This window comes from Struthio camelus, chromosome 2 (genome assembly GCF_040807025.1).
Source record: "Struthio camelus isolate bStrCam1 chromosome 2, bStrCam1.hap1, whole genome shotgun sequence".
Classification (NCBI taxonomy): Eukaryota; Metazoa; Chordata; class Aves; order Struthioniformes; family Struthionidae; genus Struthio; species Struthio camelus.
In genome coordinates, this window is record NC_090943.1 from 17220328 (window position 1) to 17240859 (window position 20532).

General features: G+C 36.7%; 1 protein-coding gene across 18 annotated transcripts in view; it reads left to right on the forward strand.

The window, feature by feature from the left end:
• ARHGAP12 (Rho GTPase activating protein 12) overlaps positions 1–20188 on the forward strand; it is an 87572-nt gene extending 67384 nt beyond the window's left edge. For 12 of the 18 annotated variants that reach the window (XM_068934418.1, XM_068934421.1, XM_068934410.1 and 9 more), the window contains 9 exons: positions 5965–6069; positions 6417–6515; positions 9125–9227; positions 10305–10424; positions 13260–13358; positions 15467–15544; positions 16725–16859; positions 17139–17241; positions 17696–20188. In XM_068934418.1, the coding sequence (XP_068790519.1) occupies positions 5965–6069; positions 6417–6515; positions 9125–9227; positions 10305–10424; positions 13260–13358; positions 15467–15544; positions 16725–16859; positions 17139–17241; positions 17696–17870 (1017 nt within the window). In that variant the 3' untranslated portion in view covers positions 17871–20188. The remainder of the gene's footprint in view (positions 1–5964; positions 6070–6416; positions 6516–9124; positions 9228–10304; positions 10425–13259; positions 13359–15466; positions 15545–16724; positions 16860–17138; positions 17242–17695) is intronic. The other 6 variants (XM_068934413.1, XM_068934419.1, XM_068934424.1 and 3 more) reach the window with 2 other exon arrangements.
• Positions 20189–20532: the final 344 nt, after the last annotated feature.

Genomic DNA, 20532 nt, shown 5'->3' on the forward strand with positions numbered 1-20532 from the left:
CGCTTTGTGTCTTCGGTTTGCTTTTTTTGTAAAGGCTGTCTAAGGAACAAATTAACACAAGTGATTGTAATGATCTTGTAATTATTCTAATGAAACAAACTGCAAAGATTATCTGGTTCATCAGTGCCAGAACTATAATCCCAAATTTGCCTACTGTTTGAATCATTAGTGTCTTGACTAATAAAGAGCATGAAACAGTTTTTTAACAGATATTTTATGTCTAATTCTTTCTAACACAACTAATTTAGTATGTTTGTAAAATACCTATGATGCCTTTGATAGAGAGGTACGTGATATTGGTTAAATATAGCTATAATTAAATTATTTGAAAACATACATATTATTCCTAAGAAGATGAAAGAAAAAGAGCTCAAGGATGTTCTGTTTATATACCACATGGAGAAAGCTGATGTAAATGGTAGGATACTTTACTTACCATTTAACCATCTGTAGATGTGTATTGTGTAGATACCAAGTGCAGAAATGCTGCTTATCAGAAACTGATACAGCATTGGTAGCTGATATGGTAGTTTGTTGCTCGGGGTGGGTAAGGAGGCGTTTAGATAACAATGTTAACGCTGGAAGAATGAGACTGGCGGACTGTGCAATTGGTTGTTGATATCTTTTTTCAGTGCTGTAATAGGAATCAAACTAAAGCTTACGTGGAAAAAAATCATACAGAAAACATTAAAAGCAATATCTCAGTTTGGCTTCTTGAGGACTGAAGTTTTGGTGCCTTATAAAACTATTTTAGCATCTTGGCTGTATCCCCCTGAAGAGTAGGAAGAGAGCTATAAATTCGGAGCTTAGTTGGGATTCCCAAGACTTTTAGAATAACCACTGTGGTGATCACTGCCTTATTTTTGTAGGGAGGATAGTAACTGCAGGCTTATTTAATTAACCTTATGATAAAAATGATACAACTGCCTTTCCTGTATCTTCAAACGCATTGTTGTGTGTGTGGAAGCTCAGGTCAGATAATTTGTACAAATTTTATCTTCTTTAAAATGCTGTTACCATAAGGAAATCTATGGACTTCTTTTTTTATAAATATTCTTTCAGAGAAATTTAAATTTTCAGCGATTGAAAGAAAGCATCTCTCAAGTTCTGGTGTGAAAGCTTTGTAACATCTATTGGGGCTTCCCAAAAAACAGCAAATAGTAACTGCTTAGAAGGATTCACCTGCTGAACTTCTGTAATAGCTGCATCTCTCTCCAATATCAAGTATGGCAATGGTGGTAAATAAAAAATGGGTAAACTTCTCAATTAAACATTAAGAAGATAAATGCTCTTCAAGTCTGAACGGGGCAGATTCTTTTTACTCTGTTATACTGCTGTGTTTATATGCAAAGATGCTATATGCACATTACAATTCATCAGTATTGCACAGCTGAGTATACAGAAGCTCAGAAGATTATTGTGAAAAGTTTTGGATTGCAAATACTTCCATCAGAGTCAAGTTGCAAAACTTTCTTCCATCATTTTGCTGTGGCAGGAAAGAATATAGTATGATTCTTCAATGGCATCTTTGAAAATACTGGTCAATCCAGATACTTTTCTGTACTGGTAAATTAATCAAACATCCTGGAAATATATGGAAATTCCTCCAAACTGTTGGTCTGAATTACCTTAGGTAACTACTGGCGATCATATTTTTGCATGTATGTTTCAGTTATACCGGTGAAGGAAGAGTAGAACAATAGTCTGGGCTTAAAATAAGAATCAAATTGGATTCTAGTTTCTCAGAAGAGGTAGAGATAAGGGAAGTAGTGTTCATACTGAAAGTATTTAAACACATTTCAAACCAGTTTAGTAGCAGTTCAGTGATCTTGGAGAAACTTGGGGGGGGTGGTGTGTGTATACACACACATGCACGCACGTTATTTTTGGTCACCTGTCACAGCTGATATAAAAAGCACAATGCAGCTCCTGGAAACTCTGTATGGATAACACACAAGCCAACAGAAGAAATGTCTTTATGAATTCTGATTTTCCTTTTTGCCGAAGCTGTAAGTTTTGAAGATCCATTACCAGCCACAAAGGAGCATCCGTCCCCTCAGTGCTGTCTGCCTTCCCTCCATAGGTGCGGAGGAGTTGGAATTAAATGTTCTACCCAACTGTAATCCGAAACAGAATTAGAAGAATGGCAGGTGTCATATGCACGTGCCAAAAGTCTTCCCAGGAGTAATACCCAATTCTGCTCCCAAAGAACGCTGGTTAAAATGTATCGCGATACCGACTGCGTCGCTCACCCTGTGCAGGCTTCCAAGTCTTAACAGAGAAAACTCCTGCAAGGCTGAAGAGGTCTTTTATCTATTGCTGTCAGCACAGATCTTCAGCATGGCCTTTAAGCTGCTCATATCTACCATGCCTGAAGCATGTGCCAAAAAAAAAAATCTATTCTCTCTAAAAAGTAGAAGTTATCTCTGGCATGAAAATAGTGTAAACGAATCTTGTGACTGCACCTCCTCGCACCTCTTTCTTCCCCCCCCCCCAAAAAAAAAAAAAAAATCTGAGAAGTGACTATAGGACAGCTTCATATATCGGTCAGTTGGCAGCCCCATGAATAGACCTTTCCCATCTTTCTGTCTCAAAGTGCTTTTTTTTCTAAACTTCCCAGACAGCTGAAAAAAGGAAGCAGTGAGAACTGAATTTATCCTGGCTAGTGCTGACTTTGGCAGTGCTTTCTGTTTTGGGAAAGCAGAATTTGTGACTGGGTGGTAGCAGATGCTAAAAGGAAGGGTTTTCTCCTTACTGATCGCAACAAAACCTGCTTGCTTCAGGAGCATCCAGTTGCCGTTAGTTAACCCTTGTACACAGAGTATCTGAGCAGCCACATAGTGGATTTGCTCCTGGAAGGTTTCAAGGAGTGAAATGATTGCTGGCTTCTCATTTTCACCAAACAGCTTTGAGACATGGTAAGACTCCTCTGGTACATCAGAGATACTTCCTCGCCCTAGGCGACTGCTGGATCCTCAAGCAGGAGTAACTAATTGACTGTACTCACTGTATTTTAATATAATGGGATGAAATTGATCCTCAAATGCATGGACTTTGAACTATTAAATAATAGTAGCTTTTTTTTTTTTTTTTAAATGGGACACTCATCAGTGGGGGAAAAGAGCATACAAAAAAAAGCTCTTAGTCAATCAGATGTCAGTTTTGTGCATATACGAAAGAGTGAAATTCAGTTGACTTCAGGTTTCGTTGGGCAGGGTATTTTTAGAGAAAGAAGGAAGAGTTATGCAAGGCACTCAGACTTCTTTATGGTATTGCATGCAGTTCTAGTTGCCAAGGAAAGTGACTTTAATTTAGTGAAAATGCAGAGGACGCTCTTGGCATGATTGGAGAAATACAAGCTTTATTTTTAAAATTGAACTTGGGTTATTTAACCAAACCAAATCAAGTTCAGAAGGAGTACAGATGTTTCTTTTGCATCTGGGTGAGATGTTAGTTAATGTGGAGGAGAAGCAGATCAAAACTCAGGAAGAAAGAGAAACTTTTATTTTAAAGGAGAATATTGGTAAGTAATGAAACAAGTACGTGTGGCCATGAGTAAACTTGCAACAAAAATATGAAGGAGTTGCTTAACTCTCAATATGGAGTTCCTGAGCAGCCTTGCAAATGCACAGGGGCAAAGAGAACTAAACAGGGAAGCTCGTAGGAGAGACTGAATGCTAAGCTTAGATGGTTTTTTTTTTTTTTTTTTTGACCAAGGAAATTATGTTTGAGTACATGATGTACTGGTATATCAAGGAGGTTTGTAGGGAGGCTGGATTTTTTGTACTAGGTTTTTCCGTGCACACATGCGCGCGCGCACACACACACACACACACACATTCTTCTTGACGCCCACCACTGAGGGTTTAGCACTGGCTGCGTGAAGGAGCTGGGGAAGAATTCCTTTTCCCCTCAGAGAAGTGTTGCTTCTGTGTTTTGGGTTGTTTTGTACTTCTCTGAAATGCTGAAGGTAGTCGGGCCAAAAACATGGGCAGAGTGCATTGATGTTTCCAGTGACATTCTGATGTTTCGCTGTCCTGCTCGGCATGCAACAAACTAACATACTGGAGGTCAGGAGGGAAATTTTCCCTTTGATCAAAAGAGTAGTGACTGTTACAGCGTGTGTTTATTTGACTTCCTTCACAGCAGATCATCTCCTGTGCTGCTTAATATCATCTGGGAGGCTTTATAACAACCCTCTTGAGCCTTCAGAGGACGCTGGCACTAGTCTTCTCCTCTCTCCAGTCACAAACACCATGACCCCATGAATAAGGTTTTAGTCTGTTGCAGCACGTTTCAGGATTGTTCTAGGCTATCCGTTTTGTGGCTGGTGTACTTTGGTTGTATGTGGAGTAATTGTGTCTTAAATAGACAGCTGTTGTGTGGTTGCCCACAATTGCAAGAGACATAAGCATGCAGAAGACTCTTCCCAGTTCATGTTTCCGTGAGTGCCGTGTGTGAGTGGGGCCTCTGTCAAAAGCTGTGGTGTGGTTATTCAGAAACATTCTTGGATGAGGAAACTGAGAATCATGTTAGAAAGCTGAAGTTTTTTTCAGATGCTAATGTTGTTTGGCATTCGGCAAACTTGAACTATTCCACTAGTCAGATATTTTAAACGTAAATTGAAGAAATCAAGACACTGCTTCCCATTTAGTGCCTAATTGCTGTTAGGAACCAAAGGAGGAGATTTTCTAGGGGTAAACAGCCTGTCTAAAACACAGTTAGCATTAATTAGCATCCTTGCTAGGAATTTAATCAGAAGCAGATTAGTTCTGTTGTCCACGGCATTTTTTTTCACCTTAGATACAGTTCATCTTGACCAGAATGGGAACCTTCTGCTTGCAGCCGGGAGCTTGTCCTAAAGCTTAAGTTGCACAGAGCTGTCACACAGGCAGTATTCACACAGCAAATAACATATTTTTAAGAAACAGAGGACAAGCTTTTTAATGAATTTGATGCTACGAACTCCCCCTTGGACTGGTACAGCATGCATTTTCTTATATCAAAACCAACTGGCTTATAGCTTTGCTATTTAGTTATTTACTTTATTCAGAGCTACTTTTTGTTTGTTTGGATCACTGAATTAGTTTCCTTGATAAATGACGCTTTAAAGCTACATTGTGTAGGGTGAAACTCTAGTAAAAGTGTTTCAAAAATTTACTGAGGATAAATGTAAAATCAGGAGGAAAAAAATAGCTCACTGATGTTCTCCTCAAATTGCTTGAAGGGTTGCTTGTGAGCTAAATGCTTCTTTTTTTTTTTTTTCTTTTAAACTTGGTTATTTGATGTTTGTGTAATAGATAGTAAAATTAATTTTTGTTTACTTTCGAGGACATGCTACAATACTACATTAGAAGCACTAAAGGGAAATATGAAATAAATTTAATGTAAAAAGCATTGTTGGATTTATTAAAAGAAATCTTCTGAAAATGTAAAAACTGAAAGCTCCCTTTCAGTGCAAGAGCAGTGTACTGTGTATAAGGGCATAGTGATTCCTATCTAGCAAAGATACTTCTTGGATTTTTTCCTTTTATGTACAAATGTTGATTAACTGACAGTTTGATTTTTTTTTTCCTTTCTTTTTGTTAAATTGTTTATTAGCCAGGATTTTTTTTTCTTTTTTACACTTTGGACAATCTCGACTAAAGTCTACTATAGGAACCCATTTGCTGGAATTTGTTTGGCATTTACAGTTATTTAATTTTAAAAGCTTAAGCTGGGTAGCTTTAATTAGTCATACTTAGGATTTTAGTGTGGTGGGTTTTTTTTTGTTTTTTTTTTTGCTTTCTTTCCTGCTATCACCTCTGTTGGTTTGTGGCAAAGTACTGTATTTGGGTTAAATTGTGTAGTCTGCAAATAAAATGTGTTATACTTAAAGGATTTCAAGAGTAGGTACACACTAGGAGTTTCTTTTAAAAAAAAAAAAAAAAAAAAGGTTCATCATCACTGTTCCTTTTATTTCAGAAGTTTGGTGTCAATCAGTCTAAGCCAGAATTTACTGTGGATCTCAAAGGGGCATTGATTGACTGGGCTTCAAAGGACAAATCCAGCAAAAAGAATGTTATTGAGGTGAATTATGTTATTTAAATTAATTATACTAAAATCTACTTTCTCAAAACTTAAATGTAAAACCTTCCGTTAGTTCAGTTCTAAAACTCTATATATTTTCTTATCTCTCAAATATATATGTAAGTTTACATTAATACTTGCAAGTGTGGTACATTCTTAGTGTACCTATATGAGATTTACTTTTGAGTTATGAATAGACTGTTACTGTTTTTATTAGTAAATGTTCTTGAGCTGGTACTTGTTAGGTAAAAGTTCTGCCAGGGAGACGTTTACACTTTCATAGATAATTTCATTCTTGAATTCTACTGTGTTTACCAATTCTGACATCTCTTTTTGTTTCTTTAAAGCTAAAAACCCGCCAAGGAACTGAGCTCTTAATTCAATCGGACAATGACAGCTTTATTAATGAATGGTATAAAGTTCTTAATTATACCATCACCAATCAGGTATGTTTTTGAATTGTGAAGGCTCTGCTTTCAAGGTGGTATTATTTAGCAAAGTAATTTGTGTACTGTCTACATGAGTGCTTCACCTACATCTTCATTTCCTGATTTTCTTCGATGTGGGCAGGGGGTTGAGGATGTGGCAGTTCCTGGTGATGACTAGTGAAACAGAATTAATAGTGATAAAGGAAGGAAGATGGTCCACTGGACTGAAAATCAGATGACGTGGACTATGTCTCCAGGTCAGAAGTGAGCTTTCTTTTGTGACCAGATGCTTGTTCTGTCCCAGTGACCTGGAAGGTGCTGATGGAGGAGAACTAGAGGGGAAGGACAACCAAAGGAGTGCTTTGTAAAGTACATCAGTCAAAATTTGTTACTATTCTTCACTTAAGAAGACCTCACTAGCATGTAAATTGAAAACGCTGACAAAATGTATTTATCTCTTCTCATCAGACTGCATAATGCCAACTTCTTATAAACAGAAAAATGGTCAAGCATTTGCTCTTGATACTGACAAACAAGATTTAACATCTTTGAATTCAGAAAATGTGGGAGGAGATCTTGGAGAAAATATTATCCTTGTTTCCAGATAATTTCATGTGTATTCTTAATTTTTGTGGTTACAGGCCTGGCAGCTGTGCATAAACTGCATTTATGTTGAATATTTAGTCTCCAGGCTATGGATAATAATTAACATTGATACTTTTATTGTCAGCAGCTTTCATTTCTCATAGCCCTGATAGCCTTTTCCACATATGAGGACCCAAACATGGCAGGCTAATATGAATGGTTTAGTTTTTTTTTTTGAGTGCTCACAGTTTGGGGCCCTTATCTTCTGCTCTGAATACTGTCTGCTGATATGAAAATGTCACGAGCATTAATGAACAAGCAAGACAGTCAGTCAACAGTACCTTTCTGCTGTCTGATCCATGTAGCACAACTGAGGCTGTTGCCTCCCTGCTTTAGTGTATATGAAGGTGAAAAGGCTGAGACATAATTTGGACAGGAATGAGATACTACATGTTAGATTGAGGAGGTAAGTGAAAGAATAGGAAGAGATTTCAGCACTCTTGATGAAATGTGAAGTATTACTGGCAGGTGGTGGTAGCTGAAAGACCAAAGATTACAAGGGAAAAGATAAAAGGTATCTTGTTAGACTACTTGATAATTTGGAGCGCTGAAGCTTTCAGGCGCACAGATCCTTCACATCTGAAGCAAAGTTCTTATTGATGGTAGTAGTGGTCATAAATACCTTTCCTGCAATGGCTGGTTCCAGAGTGGTGAAACCTTCCTCAAAAGAAGGTCACTACTTAGGTTCTAGTCTCTTTGCTCCTTCAGGATGCTATTATGGCACTATGCAATACAAGAGGAATATCTGTATACCAGTCTGTGAATAATGTGTCTTTTCTTTGCATACAAAAGCTTCCAAGTTATTAGATTGCACTTGTTAATATATGGTGATTTTTCTGAAGCAAATTTAATAATCCTAAAATGCTTTGAGGCCTCCTGAAGAGAATCCTGTCCAAATGATCTCAGTGGTGGAAGAAACCTTAGCTGGGACATTAACTGGGAGACATGATCTTTGGCATGTAAAAGAGCTATCCAAAGCTTTTTAAAAAGCAACTAAGAAAGAGGACTGGTTAAAGCTAATGTGTTGCCCTTCAAGTTAAACTGCAACTGAGTTGATGTGTTTACGCTTTTACTTATTCTGTGGTCTGGAGCATGCAATATTGCAGTGTTTTTAAAATGGCCTCGTAACAAAAGATAACGTAGCACTGACAGATTTTTGTAATAGCGTAGAAGTAGAGTCCGCTTTAGTGGAAGTGAAATAAGTAGTACACAATTTCAGAAGTGAGTATGGCACTGAGGCCAAAGGAAGTTTCTTGGTGACTGATACATCTGAGGTCACATATGAAGTATAGGTATCAAGTTCCAGGTGCACAGACCCCTCAGATCTGAAGCAAACCTTTTCAGAATTAAGTTTACTTCAGATCTGAAGGATTTTTGTTCCCACTAGAACAGTATCTATATCTTTGCTTGACTATGTTTATTATATTTTGTTGAAAATATGTTGAGAGAACAGTAACGTGCAGAACAACTGTTTTAGATTCTGATATATTTACTTTGTCAGAATGACTTCAGTGTATGTTGCAACAATGATGAAACTTTCCAACTGGCTTTTCTATTTTCTATCACAGAGAATTCTAATTGCTGAAATTAAAAACAGTGTAAATGCTCAAGAAATGTTTTTAGACCTTAAGTACGAGAGAATGTAAATAGCTGATGTTTGTCTACTGGATTGAAAAAACACCCTATATATATTGTTCATTGGTTGATGTGATGAATTGTTATCATTAAAGGCTGGTTGTACTTCAGTGTCTGGTAAAACTTTCTTTATGAGGTTATATGATCAAATCGTGTTTCTCAAAGTTATTCACTTTGCCAGTGAGAATGATATTGTCTTTGAAAATATTTTTAGCATCTAGAGTTTAGGAAGGAACCAACTGGCTATCGTTAAGAGCAAAAAAGGTATACTGCAGAATTCTGCAAGAAATGCTGTTGTTGATGCTGAATTCTACGAATTGACACACTGTTTCTTTTTAAATCAATAGGTAGTAGAGTCTGATGAAGCATTAGAAGATGAAGTACCAGATTCCCCTGGAGTGGAGAAACAAGACAAAGAAAAAGAGAATAAAGACTCTAAGAAGCTTCGCTGTGAGTTTAAAAATTTATAGTGATGGATTTCAGTTGTGCCTAACAAGTTAAGATTAGAAGTGGATGTAAATTAATAATAAAAAAAATCTCCGAAGAACTATTAGTACACAGAAAGAAAAAAACCCCCATCATATTCATGATATTTTTTCTGACTTCAGTGTCATTAATAGTCAAGAATTGCAAAGGCCATTGAAAATGGAACTACTCAAGTTTGGAAAGAGACTTTCATATAGTTAATTCTATATATTGCTGCCAGTTAGCAACTGTTCATTCACGTTTACTCAATAATACTTAAAAACAAACAAATAAAAATGCCAAACATCTTTTGTGCTTGCTCTATGGAGCACAAACAGTAGGAGAAGCCAGCAGTAGTAAAATGGATTATTTCCAAGGTATTGCCAAACGCACAGAAATTAACAAGACATTTTTTCTTTAACTTTTAAAAATGTAAATGGATAAGACTTTTTAACCATTCACATGTTCAGATCTGTTTGATTTGGACTATATATCCCTGGTTTTTGTCTGTAGTACAGCATCGGTAAATATTTTCACTATTACCTTCTAACTTAAGCTGCAATTTTACTGAGTTGCTAATTCATGTTCTAACAGCTCATGTAGAGAAATAATGAATTTTAATGTCTCAGTTCTGAAGAAGTAATTTTTTTTGTTCCCTAACCACAGAAATATATTAATCAAGCAGACTATTTTCCATCTTTTTGCTTCCTGGCCTTATACTTAATTTGCAAGAAGAGGCAGAACTGGATTTGAAGCACAGGTGTATTTTTAAAATGCCACGTTCAATTTAGATACGTCAGTTACCATTTAGTCGGTGTTACAGGCAACACTGTTTTATAAGGTTTTTGGGAAGGTGCTGTCTCTTGTCTGTTTGGAAAATGGATAGTATGTACAAGGAGTTCTAGAAAGTTAAGGAAAAAAAATTGAACGTAATGCGAATTTGAACGGTTTTATCCTGATGTCTTTGAGCTTTAAATTAAATTCTTTTTTCCGTTGCCTTTTTAGCAGATAAATGCAATGTTAATTTTGTGGGCACTCACACTAAATGCATTTTTTTTACAGCAGTGAAAACACCTAGTAGTATAGATTCCACAGAACAGAAAAAGACAAAAACGAAGCTGAAGAAATTTCTTACACGGCGCCCTACGTTACAAGCTGTCCGTGAAAAAGGCTACATTAAGGGTAAACAAACCTTTTAAATAAAGGAAATAATTTGAAAAACTGAATTTCATAAATGAGGTGTGAAATAGAGTTTAAATAGTCTAGTTCTAGAGAAAACATGTATGTAGCTGGCTGAACAGAAGTCTTGGTTGTATAGTGGAGTTGGTGATTGATTGTCATTCCTCTGAGCAGTACTGTGAGCCACTAAATGTCACGGAGGATATCCTTTTGTTCAGCTCGTTACTGACAAAACTGAACTGAAAAATAAGGGCTCCTGTGCCTGTCTGGACTTGGAATGCTTCTGAACTAGAGTCACTTTGGTCTGGTGTTTTGAGCTAGAAATTTTGGGTAGCCAATAATCATTTGCTCATACAAGGGAAGAAACAGTTGTTTTTTCAGGATGGGGCTGAACACGTGCATGTTTTCATCTGTTTCACAGGGGTTTTTGTCAGTCTGAATGGAACCAGTCATGTGTCATTTCTTAAGAAATGACATATTCAGGCAAACAGGGTTAGGCTACAGGAATCTTAACTCCGTCTCCCTCCCTTCCCTCCTCACCCCTCAAACCATGTCTTGAATGTACACACTTTTAAGTGTTTCACAAATATTAAGTCTTGAAAAGATATTCTTGAATCAAACAGTAGGAAGGAATTGATAGTTCAATATATAATTCCATTTGTCACACTTGTAGAAACTTTGAAAAAAGAGTAGTATATGCACAGGTTCAAGTTAATGTGTTTGTATAGATTACTGACTCTATAACTTCATTTATTTGTATGCTTTAGCAGGACTCTGTAGGTGATGTTCTTCTAGGGTCAAAATAGCACAGAAGTAGGCAAATATCAGGCCAAACCCTACGGTGATTTGCCTAACTGCATATTTCAGCCAGTTACATGTGACATTTGATTATATTTGTGTATTAGCAAATGAGAATTTAACTGCAGATCACAAAATTTGTATTTGGAGTAAGAAGGCACTATATTCCCATGCTTCACATTATTACTCTGCTTTACAGCTTAGAATTATTATCAGGACTCAGTGACTTAACTTCTGACACTAGTAATAGTGAATGCTAGTTTAGCAAAGTTTAGTAATCTAGTAAGCAAAGTTTAATTTGTATGCATGCTGAAGGCTGGATATTTAATAAAGGCATAAAGGACGGAAGAATTTGTTTTTATTTAAAAGCATGGTGTAAAATTTGAAAGTTGTATCTGGGGTGTGCAGTTTTACGTTTACTGTTTGCAGTGAAAAATACAGAAGTCTATTTAAGAACCTAGTGCATTTTTGTTGCTGCTATGCAACAAACTTAGTAAACTGAAAGCTTGGCAAATCCAGTATGAGTAGAAAAAATAAGTTCTAGAAAAAACACTTGAAATCCATTAAGCAGTGAAGCAACTGTGTTAGTTGTGTTACACTAAAAAAGGAAACTACAAAAGTTAGTTTAAGATGGGAAAAATAAGTGTGATTTCTGTATACGTGGAAATTTAATGTCAGAAGCAGCTTTGGAAATCGTTTTTGTTACATACCTTATCTTCTCATGCTACCTAATCTGTATTATTTTACCTGCTCCATCTTCTTGCTGGCCTTGCTTTCTGCTGCATTTTTTCAGTCTCTTGTTACCAGTTCTGCTTTTACAGCTGGCTGCTTTAGTAGCAGCAGGAGGACTGAGTTGTTTTGGGGCACTGACCTTGATGCATACAGCTGATGATAGAATTGTATGCAGGTTTTGATGTTGTGTGTTTGGTTTGGTGTGCTGTCTGGATTTCCCAGAGCAGTTCTTGGATGCAAATGGTAGTAGTGAGTCTGCTGAAGTTACTACACATGAAAAAGAGGCTAAATGATATTCATGATGCAAATGCAAGAGCAGTTTTGCTCCTGAGCAAGCTTTGAAATAAGGCCTACTGGGTACTGCAGAGAAGTTCACTTACATACCTTATTTAAAAAGCAAAATAGAGCTTTTGTTGTTTTATGTTTGTGAGCTATAAAATAGGGTCTTGAAATAGAGAGGTAGTCTCGTGGATCTGAACTGGGGAGATGCTCTGTCATTCAAGAATCTTTAAAGGAAGTGTGGAGATGGGTCTGGGAAAGATGTTGGTGCTAACATAAAATCTGAATGAGAGGAGTTCACGACATTACAAGAATCTGTTCTCTGCCCAACCTTATTTTCATTTTTGCTTCAATTTATAGACCAGTTTATAGAAAACTCACCCCTTGGATTGTCCAATTCTGAAAACAAATATCAAAATAATCAGTGCCCGTAACTGGCTATGTTTAGATTCCAACCCTGCAACAGGGTTGCCTATGCAGAGCTCTGAATGATGGATGTAAAGGTCCGTTGTTTACAAATCCATTTAGACGTTGAAGACGACATTAAAGCCTTCCTTTGTAAACAAATATGTAACGGTAATTAGACTGTAGTTGCGATGAAACATTATATTTTATAGGTTTTTTCCATGTAATTCCAAACATTTTTAAGTTTACTGAAGTTTCTTATCTCTCTGTTCAGATTGTTAATAGAGATTACAGTAAATATATTTTATATTCAGAACAAGAATGCAGCACAGCAGAACATGTGAATCCTTTACATTTCTCATTACAGTAATGACTCTATGACTCTGTCAAGATGGGTTAAAATGATATCTGTAGCTAAATTCCTTATTCCAGCACTCACACTTGGATAATTGCGGATACCTTTTCTTACTGGGAGCTGTTGAGAATTCATTTAAACTGTTCTCATTTTAATCCTGTGATTGTATGCAGTAGTCTTTGCCCTTTGTAGAAGATTGTTCTAAACTGAACTAGTTCTGTCACGTGAACCCTGTTCCACTGTAAACCAGTCTTTTTACTTGGTTGCAGATCAAGTATTTGGTTCCAGTCTCACCAGCTTGTGTCAAAGAGAAAACGGCACGGTGCCAAAGTTTGTGAAGCTGTGCATTGAGCATGTTGAGGAACATGGTAGGGTGAAATTTTTTTGTTTCCAATCTCTTGCGTGTCACACTGTCTAATTTTGGACATTTTAATCCTTAAAATTCTGTAGATTCTTTCGAGGAAAATAAATTGAAATCTGAATCTGCAGTTTGCAATGAGTTATCAAGTGCGGAGAGGTAGTTCGGAACCCATTCTGGGAGTGGGAGGGAATCTTAAAATTGAGAAGCTGGTCTACTCCAGTTTCCTCCAAGAGGAGGAGAAGGCAGGACAGTCTCCTGGCTGCAGGGGTCGGTCTAAAGAAAGAGGATTTAGAGGAAGTAATAGAAGAACTCATCTTGTTGAATTTTTTTCAGATGAAAAAGAGACTGTCAAAAGCACAGCCATTAATTTTTGGAAGATTTAAACATGCTAACAAAATCACTTACATTAAAATTTACCTGAGACAAACTTTTTCCTAGAAGTTGTGTTCTAGTTCTGCCTGTGCTTTGACTGCCCAGAAACGAGTCTGTACAGTCATACTGAGTGCCATGACTTTATCCAAGTTTAGAGATTATTGCTGTCCACATACTGACCCAATTTTTATTTGCTTTCGTGGGAAATAAGTTTCTCCTACATAATAACTGAACAAGTGGTATGTTTGAAAGCTACATGTGACGTTCTGGGTTGTCTGATGTAAAGAACACCTGTGCTTTATTTTTTGATTAAAACTACGTTGGCTGTCACTGCTGATTTGGCTCTGGTCTGGGCTGATTTTCTTGCTGGTTTATTGCTGTTGATGTCATTGCCATATCTCTTTGAAAAGATGACTCACAGTCATCCATAATATCCATAATCATTATTTGAATGCATACCAGTTTGTTAATCTGAGAGCATTCTCTTGAAAATCAGGGTAAGTGTTAAAGGGGAATACCACAAGCGAATGTTAAGGCATCTTCCATAGGAACGTCATTTAGGATTTTCTTGCGACCTGTAGCCTTTTTTCTCAATGTTATCTTATTGTTTAGTGTGGGAAGGGAAAGAATAATTACTTTCATTGCCTCACTCCGGTTTCACAAACTGGCAGCCTACTTGTAACAGTGAGCAGCTTTTCTCTTTTGTGATCAGCAGTTTGTGAGAGAGGATTTTTTTTGGCTTTGTTTTTTGTTGTTTTCCTTTTTTTTTTAAGGACAGGATTGCAGTGAAGATAGTGGTGAAGTTTTCCTTTTTTAAATACCTGAGGGGAAGCTGACAGAAATGAATAGCTTTTTCTCTACTTCTCCAACTCTTCTTTCTACTGCCAACACACTTCAAATCAGTCCTTTCTGTAAAGGAATGACTAGTGCTTTATGGGGAAAAGGGATATGTCAGATGGTGCTGGTAACTGTGCTGTATTGCATCAGACAACTCCTTGAGGAGCTACAGGGACTGAAGGTATTCTGGCAACGCTGTCACCCTCTCGGTGGCACTGACTCATGTGCTGCATTCAAGTAGCATTTCAATTAAATTCTTTACCTCCTAATCACTTTTAATTATCTGCAGTAGCAACCACAGGGACACAGTTTTCTTCTTTGCCTGGTTAAGTGTTCAATACTGTAAAGGCAAGGTCTTATCTGCTCACTTTTGAAGACTGTTGGGTAGTGATGAGCGCATGCACATCATTTCTTCTCCGTGCAAAACCAGTCACTTGTCAACACTGAGGTGCTTTCTATGCATGACTTAATTAATTTTTCTTAACCATACATTAAAAAATGGAACCTTCACAAAATACTTAGTCCTTGCATATTGGACTCCCCATTTCCCCACTGCTGACCTGCGAAGAGCATCCTAAGTGAGACCCCTAACCTAATTGTGAAAACCTGGAGCTGTTGCCTCATTACCTCTGTTCTAACATTTAGGAAGTTTGAGAGATTACTTTGAGCCTGATGCTACCAAACTTGTGTCAGCAAACTAAACCTCTCCTGATGTGCGCTGCTCACCGAAAAGGCTAGTTTAGCTTCAGTTTTTGTTCAGTCAGGTATTTTTTGTTATCTGTCTTCTACATGGATTGCTTTTGGTTTTATTTTTGCTAAGCATACCTATAAATAAGCAGCCTAATGCAGATTTCAGAATTCATATAAGTATGTAAGGTATTAAAATGGATTTTAACTTTGTTTTAGGATTAGATGTTGATGGCTTATACAGAGTTAGTGGCAATCTTGCAGTGATACAGAAGCTAAGATTTGCAGTCAATCATGGTAAGTTTTCTTCGTCTGTACTGTTCCTGTATGTATCTTCAGCTTGTTTCCTAGAAGTTGTGTTGAACTTCAGCTTGAAGTTCATAGAAAGCTTAGTAAAAATTCTTGGTAAAGTATAACTTTAGTCTGTCATGAGAAATGCTTGACATCTTTCAAAGTAAAATTACTTCTAAATTGCAGAATTTAGTGTATAATAGGTATCAGTCAGATAGGTATCAGATAGGTATCAGTAACATATCTAGCATCCTGGGGTTTGACCGTAACTGGAGCACTGAGGAACTGCTAGAACCTAATCCTAAAGAAAGGTAAAAACACAATTTGAGGGAGGGGGGGGGAAATCATTTCAGGTAAATTACCTTTGTATCTTATGGGGGGGACAGTAAGCATATTAAGCTTCAGTTAGCTTTAAACTTGTAAATTACAATGCTTTTGGAGAGATTAGCTACTGCCTCTTAGTATGGCTCAGCTCCTCTTGACCCTACTCTGTGTATAAAAACCTCTTCTCATGGGGCCATAACTTAGTGTTTTGTTCAGTGGGAATTGGTAGGTACCTTCAGCTAGGAAGAGGGCAATAGCTCATCTGTGATATGACAGCTCGTTCCCTGATTGGCAGGGGCTGAATGAGTGGTTGAACTGGAAGTGTGTCCTGTCAGCAGTTCCTATTCCCCTCTGAAAGGCCCTTGTGGTAGGGGAGCTGCATGTGGTGCCAGAGGCAGTTTGGCCACCTCTGTCAATCATGGCTTGGAAAAGACGGTCTCTACAAGTAGAGATGGAATTTCCACTGCAGTTTCTCTCATCTCTTCCTTTTTTGAGTGGTGAGGCCCAATTGTCTAAATTGTAGCAGTTCTTACAAGAACTGGCCGGTAGACGCTGTTTTCTTTTCTCCCTTCTAAAAGAGCATGGATGGCTGTCACTGTAATTCAGCCTTATGAGTACCTCTTACAGTGCTCATTCTGAGAAGTAGTCTCCCAGCCAGATACAGAGTTTTTGCATCATCGTTACACTACACTACTGCTACATTCCTATGGCCCAGAAGAAAAGAGGCTGAAGTGAAATAAGTTTTCACTGCTTTTTAAAAAAAAAAAAAAAGTACAGCAGAGTAGTAAATTTAAAATATAAAACTTTTAAAATTATTTATCTAATTAGAATTCTAACATTCATTATTAATTTTCTCTCGCAGATGAGAAACTGGACCTGAATGATAGTAAATGGGAAGATATACATGTCATCACAGGAGCTCTAAAGATGTTTTTCAGAGAATTGCCAGAGCCACTCTTCACTTATAATCACTTCAATGACTTTGTCAATGCAATTAGTAAGTCTGGAAAACATGCGTATGCTTTTTATATAAATTCTGCTCAGTATGCAGAATTCATTAAACTATTTTAGACAGTAAAAAGAATGTTTTGCTTATGAGCATCTGTAAGGCTTACCTAAAATTGCTTGTCAGTAATATACAATATGGCCAGGAGGTGGCAGTATATTATCTAATATCAGTGCTGCAAAATGGTAGCTTTTATGCCAATTTAAGTTTTATGCTAAAGTTTTGAACAAACATGCTGACATGTTGTTTCTACACTTCCTTCTCTTGCAGAACAAGAACCGAGACAGCGTGTCCATGCTGTTAAAGATTTAATCAAACAGTTGCCAAAACCAAATCAGGACACTATGCAGGTACTCTTTAGACACCTGAAAAGGTACGTATCAGATGGAAGGAAAAGCTTTGTATTGCTGAGGTCCATTAAAGCTAAATAATGAAATTAAAACTACTAGGTGATAGTTCCCATTATATTTTTCTTGTGTATATTGGACTTGATGAAAATAATATATCAGTCTGTATTTATACAAGCTTGCTAAGAACCAAACCAAGTTTAGACAGCGTGTGTCATAGTTGTGATGTTTGTTGCCAAGTCCTTATGTTAGAGGGATTGTGAGAGTATCAAGAATAATATTTCCAAACAAAACTTTTCCTAAGGGAAGGGAATCACAGCAGCTGTATGTCCTAATAGCAAGAGTAGTCATTAAATAAATACTGTGAATACTTATTTGCTTTGGTCTGTTTCTTTTTTTTTGTCATCCCATTACTCTAACACTGATAAAAGTCTTTTTTTTTTTTTTTTTTTTCCCTCCCCCTCGTCTCCTCACTTCTAGAGTTGTAGAAAATGGAGAAAAGAACCGAATGACCTATCAAAGTGTAGCAATCGTTTTTGGTCCAACCCTATTAAAACCAGAGAAAGAGACTGGTAACATAGCAGTCCACACAGTATACCAGAATCAGATTGTAGAATTAATTCTACTGGAATTGAATTCCGTCTTTGGACGCTGACATTCTTCTAAGAGTGGAAACTGGAAGTGACGGGTTGGCAACAATATTCCATCAGAAGTCAAATCTCTCGCTGTACATAATGTACTGTGTTTGTGGACCAAGCAGCAACTTGATTTTGCACTTTTGGGGAGGGGAGAAATGTGTGAACAGTTAAATGCAAATTAAAGAGAACACTTTGGATTTCTTTGAAAAACTCAATGCAAAAAGTGAGTTGAAAAGTTTATAGTTGGCCTTTTTTTAAAGTAATGTCTGAAAATTGCAATATAGGTTCATACACTGGATTTCTTGGAAGAGGAAAGGTATTAATCTCAAACTGGATAGTCTGGAATTCTATTTAAAATTTTTTCCACTTGAAAGGTAGAAGTCCTGTCAACTGGTTATGAAAAAAATTCCATGAAGTTGCATTCTAGGCTTATGTATTATAACCTACACAGATCTGTATAACACCTTTCCATGGGGCTTCTGCATGCAGTAACTGTCTTAAAGTTGTGATAACAGTTTGGTTTAGTAATTCAGATCTAATGCCTCACTTGATACCTGCTCTCTTTTTTCTTTTTTCTTGTTTCCCCTTTTTTACTTTTCTTTTCTTTTCTTTTTCTTTTCCTTTCTTTTCTTTTTCTTTTTTTCCCTGCAATCATTCTTGAACTTCTAAGTTGCTTTATTGAGCAGCGCACTGTTTCAAACACTGAACTTGTAAGAATATCCTACAGCGGATGTTTCTCTTGTGGCATAACAGAAGTCGTATTTAATACACATGTTCATTTTTTTTTTTTCCCAGGATATTTCCTGAGCTAAGTTTTGTGTTATACTGATTTACAGCTAAAATCCTAAGTAAATGCCGACTGTAACACTGTACTGAGTTCTTGGTATAATCCTGTGGTAGTGGAAGTTTCTTGATGTAAATACAGGCTGTCTTTTTGGTTGTTGTATATAATTCAGTTGTTGTATAGTTTAAGAACATTCTAGTCACACATTTCTAATCATGGGTAGATTAGCTACAATAGCATAATGTTTCCAGTGGATGTCTGGGTTTCAGCAGTGAAACAGGTTATGGGGAGGGAGGGGGGACCTAACTGTGTGCACTTTTAGATGTTAATTACATTTGCGGGCAAATAACTGTAATGCAAATGGTACTGGAAAAATACTGAGTGTGCTTGCTAAATTGTTAATGCACTACAAGAGGAGCCTTTTAGGTTATTTAATGTGTACAGGATACATTAGAAAAATGTATTATGAATTCTAACATCTACAAATAGTGAAAATCATGTTTTGATAGATAGATGTTTGCTGGAATCCATGATACTAAATTTAAAGAATTTCTTTTTACATTAATGTAGAATAAATTTGTAAAATTGGTTTTGAAAGATTTTGTTACAGGGAGCATGGTCTGCTGAAGATTTTTTTAAATGTATTTTTCTAGACTAACTGCTGTATCTGACATATTTGTTATGTCTAACCTGAATAAAGAAAACCATTAGTTATTTTGCAGTTTGCCATTCCCAATTCAGACAACATGGACCCCGTTCAAACAGTAACACTGCTGTATCTTACTGCTTAGCACGGATGCTCCTTACAGCAAAGAGCTGTCATGCCGTATTAGGAGACAAATACTTACTTTATAACCTGACAAATTTAGGAATCTTCCAGTCCCTTTCTTTTAACAACTTTAACTCTGTCATAAGATTCAGAGAAGGCAGAAATGATTTGTGAATCTAAATTTGTGGTCTTTAAAACATATCCCAACCTTTTGCACATATCCCAAATTATCTCACCTTTGATATGTTGTACTTTTCACAACAAAGTTCCCCAGCAAAGGGCATACGTGGTGAAATACTCAAGTGTGATCAGATGAATGATATGCTAATTTCATGAGCATAAGACTTCTACGAAATTCTATTTAGATAAAAGAAAAGACAAGTTACCTTGTGGCTTTCTCACTGTCTTATTGTGGTAATGGTGAAGTTTTGTGGTTTGTTGCAAAGCAACCTGGGTGAGGATTGTGATAGCTACATCTCAGTGTTGTATTTTCAGTCTCCTGTCAGGCTTTCAAACAGGAACAGTGCTGAGTTGCAGGTGTGCCCCAGTCTACTAGAAAATATAAATGCAGTTGAAATCTGTTGTTGTAGGGTATCCAAATCGCAACTTCAGTTTTAAAATAAAAACAGAATTCCCACTGCTAAATGACATCGCTTACTTACAGATCACTTTTTCTGTATGAGTGCTTCTGTATTCATTTTTTAAAAACAACTTGATAATGAGGATGAACATAACTTTTTTTCTTGTATTCCCATAAAATAAAGCATTTTGCTATTACTATGTATAGTATATTTTTTGTGTGGTAAAACTTTTTAAGTCTTAATGTTCTCATTTTAAATTTGGGGAGGTGAAAGTGGCTTGTTTTATTATTTTATTTTATTGAAAGAGGAGTAGCTAAACACTCAAACATCCAGAAGAGGAGGCTGTCCAAGCTGACGGTATGCTTGTCTTAACTAACTTGAAATTTTGTATGTCAGCACATTGGGTTTCTTTACTAGGTGAAATACCTTGTCTTGCTTTTCCTACAGTTAGCTTTTTTTAAGAAATCAAACCCAGGTTTTTGCTTGAACACAAGAAAAAGCTATTTGTATTAGATGAAACATAATTAAATTTAAAGCCTAAACTG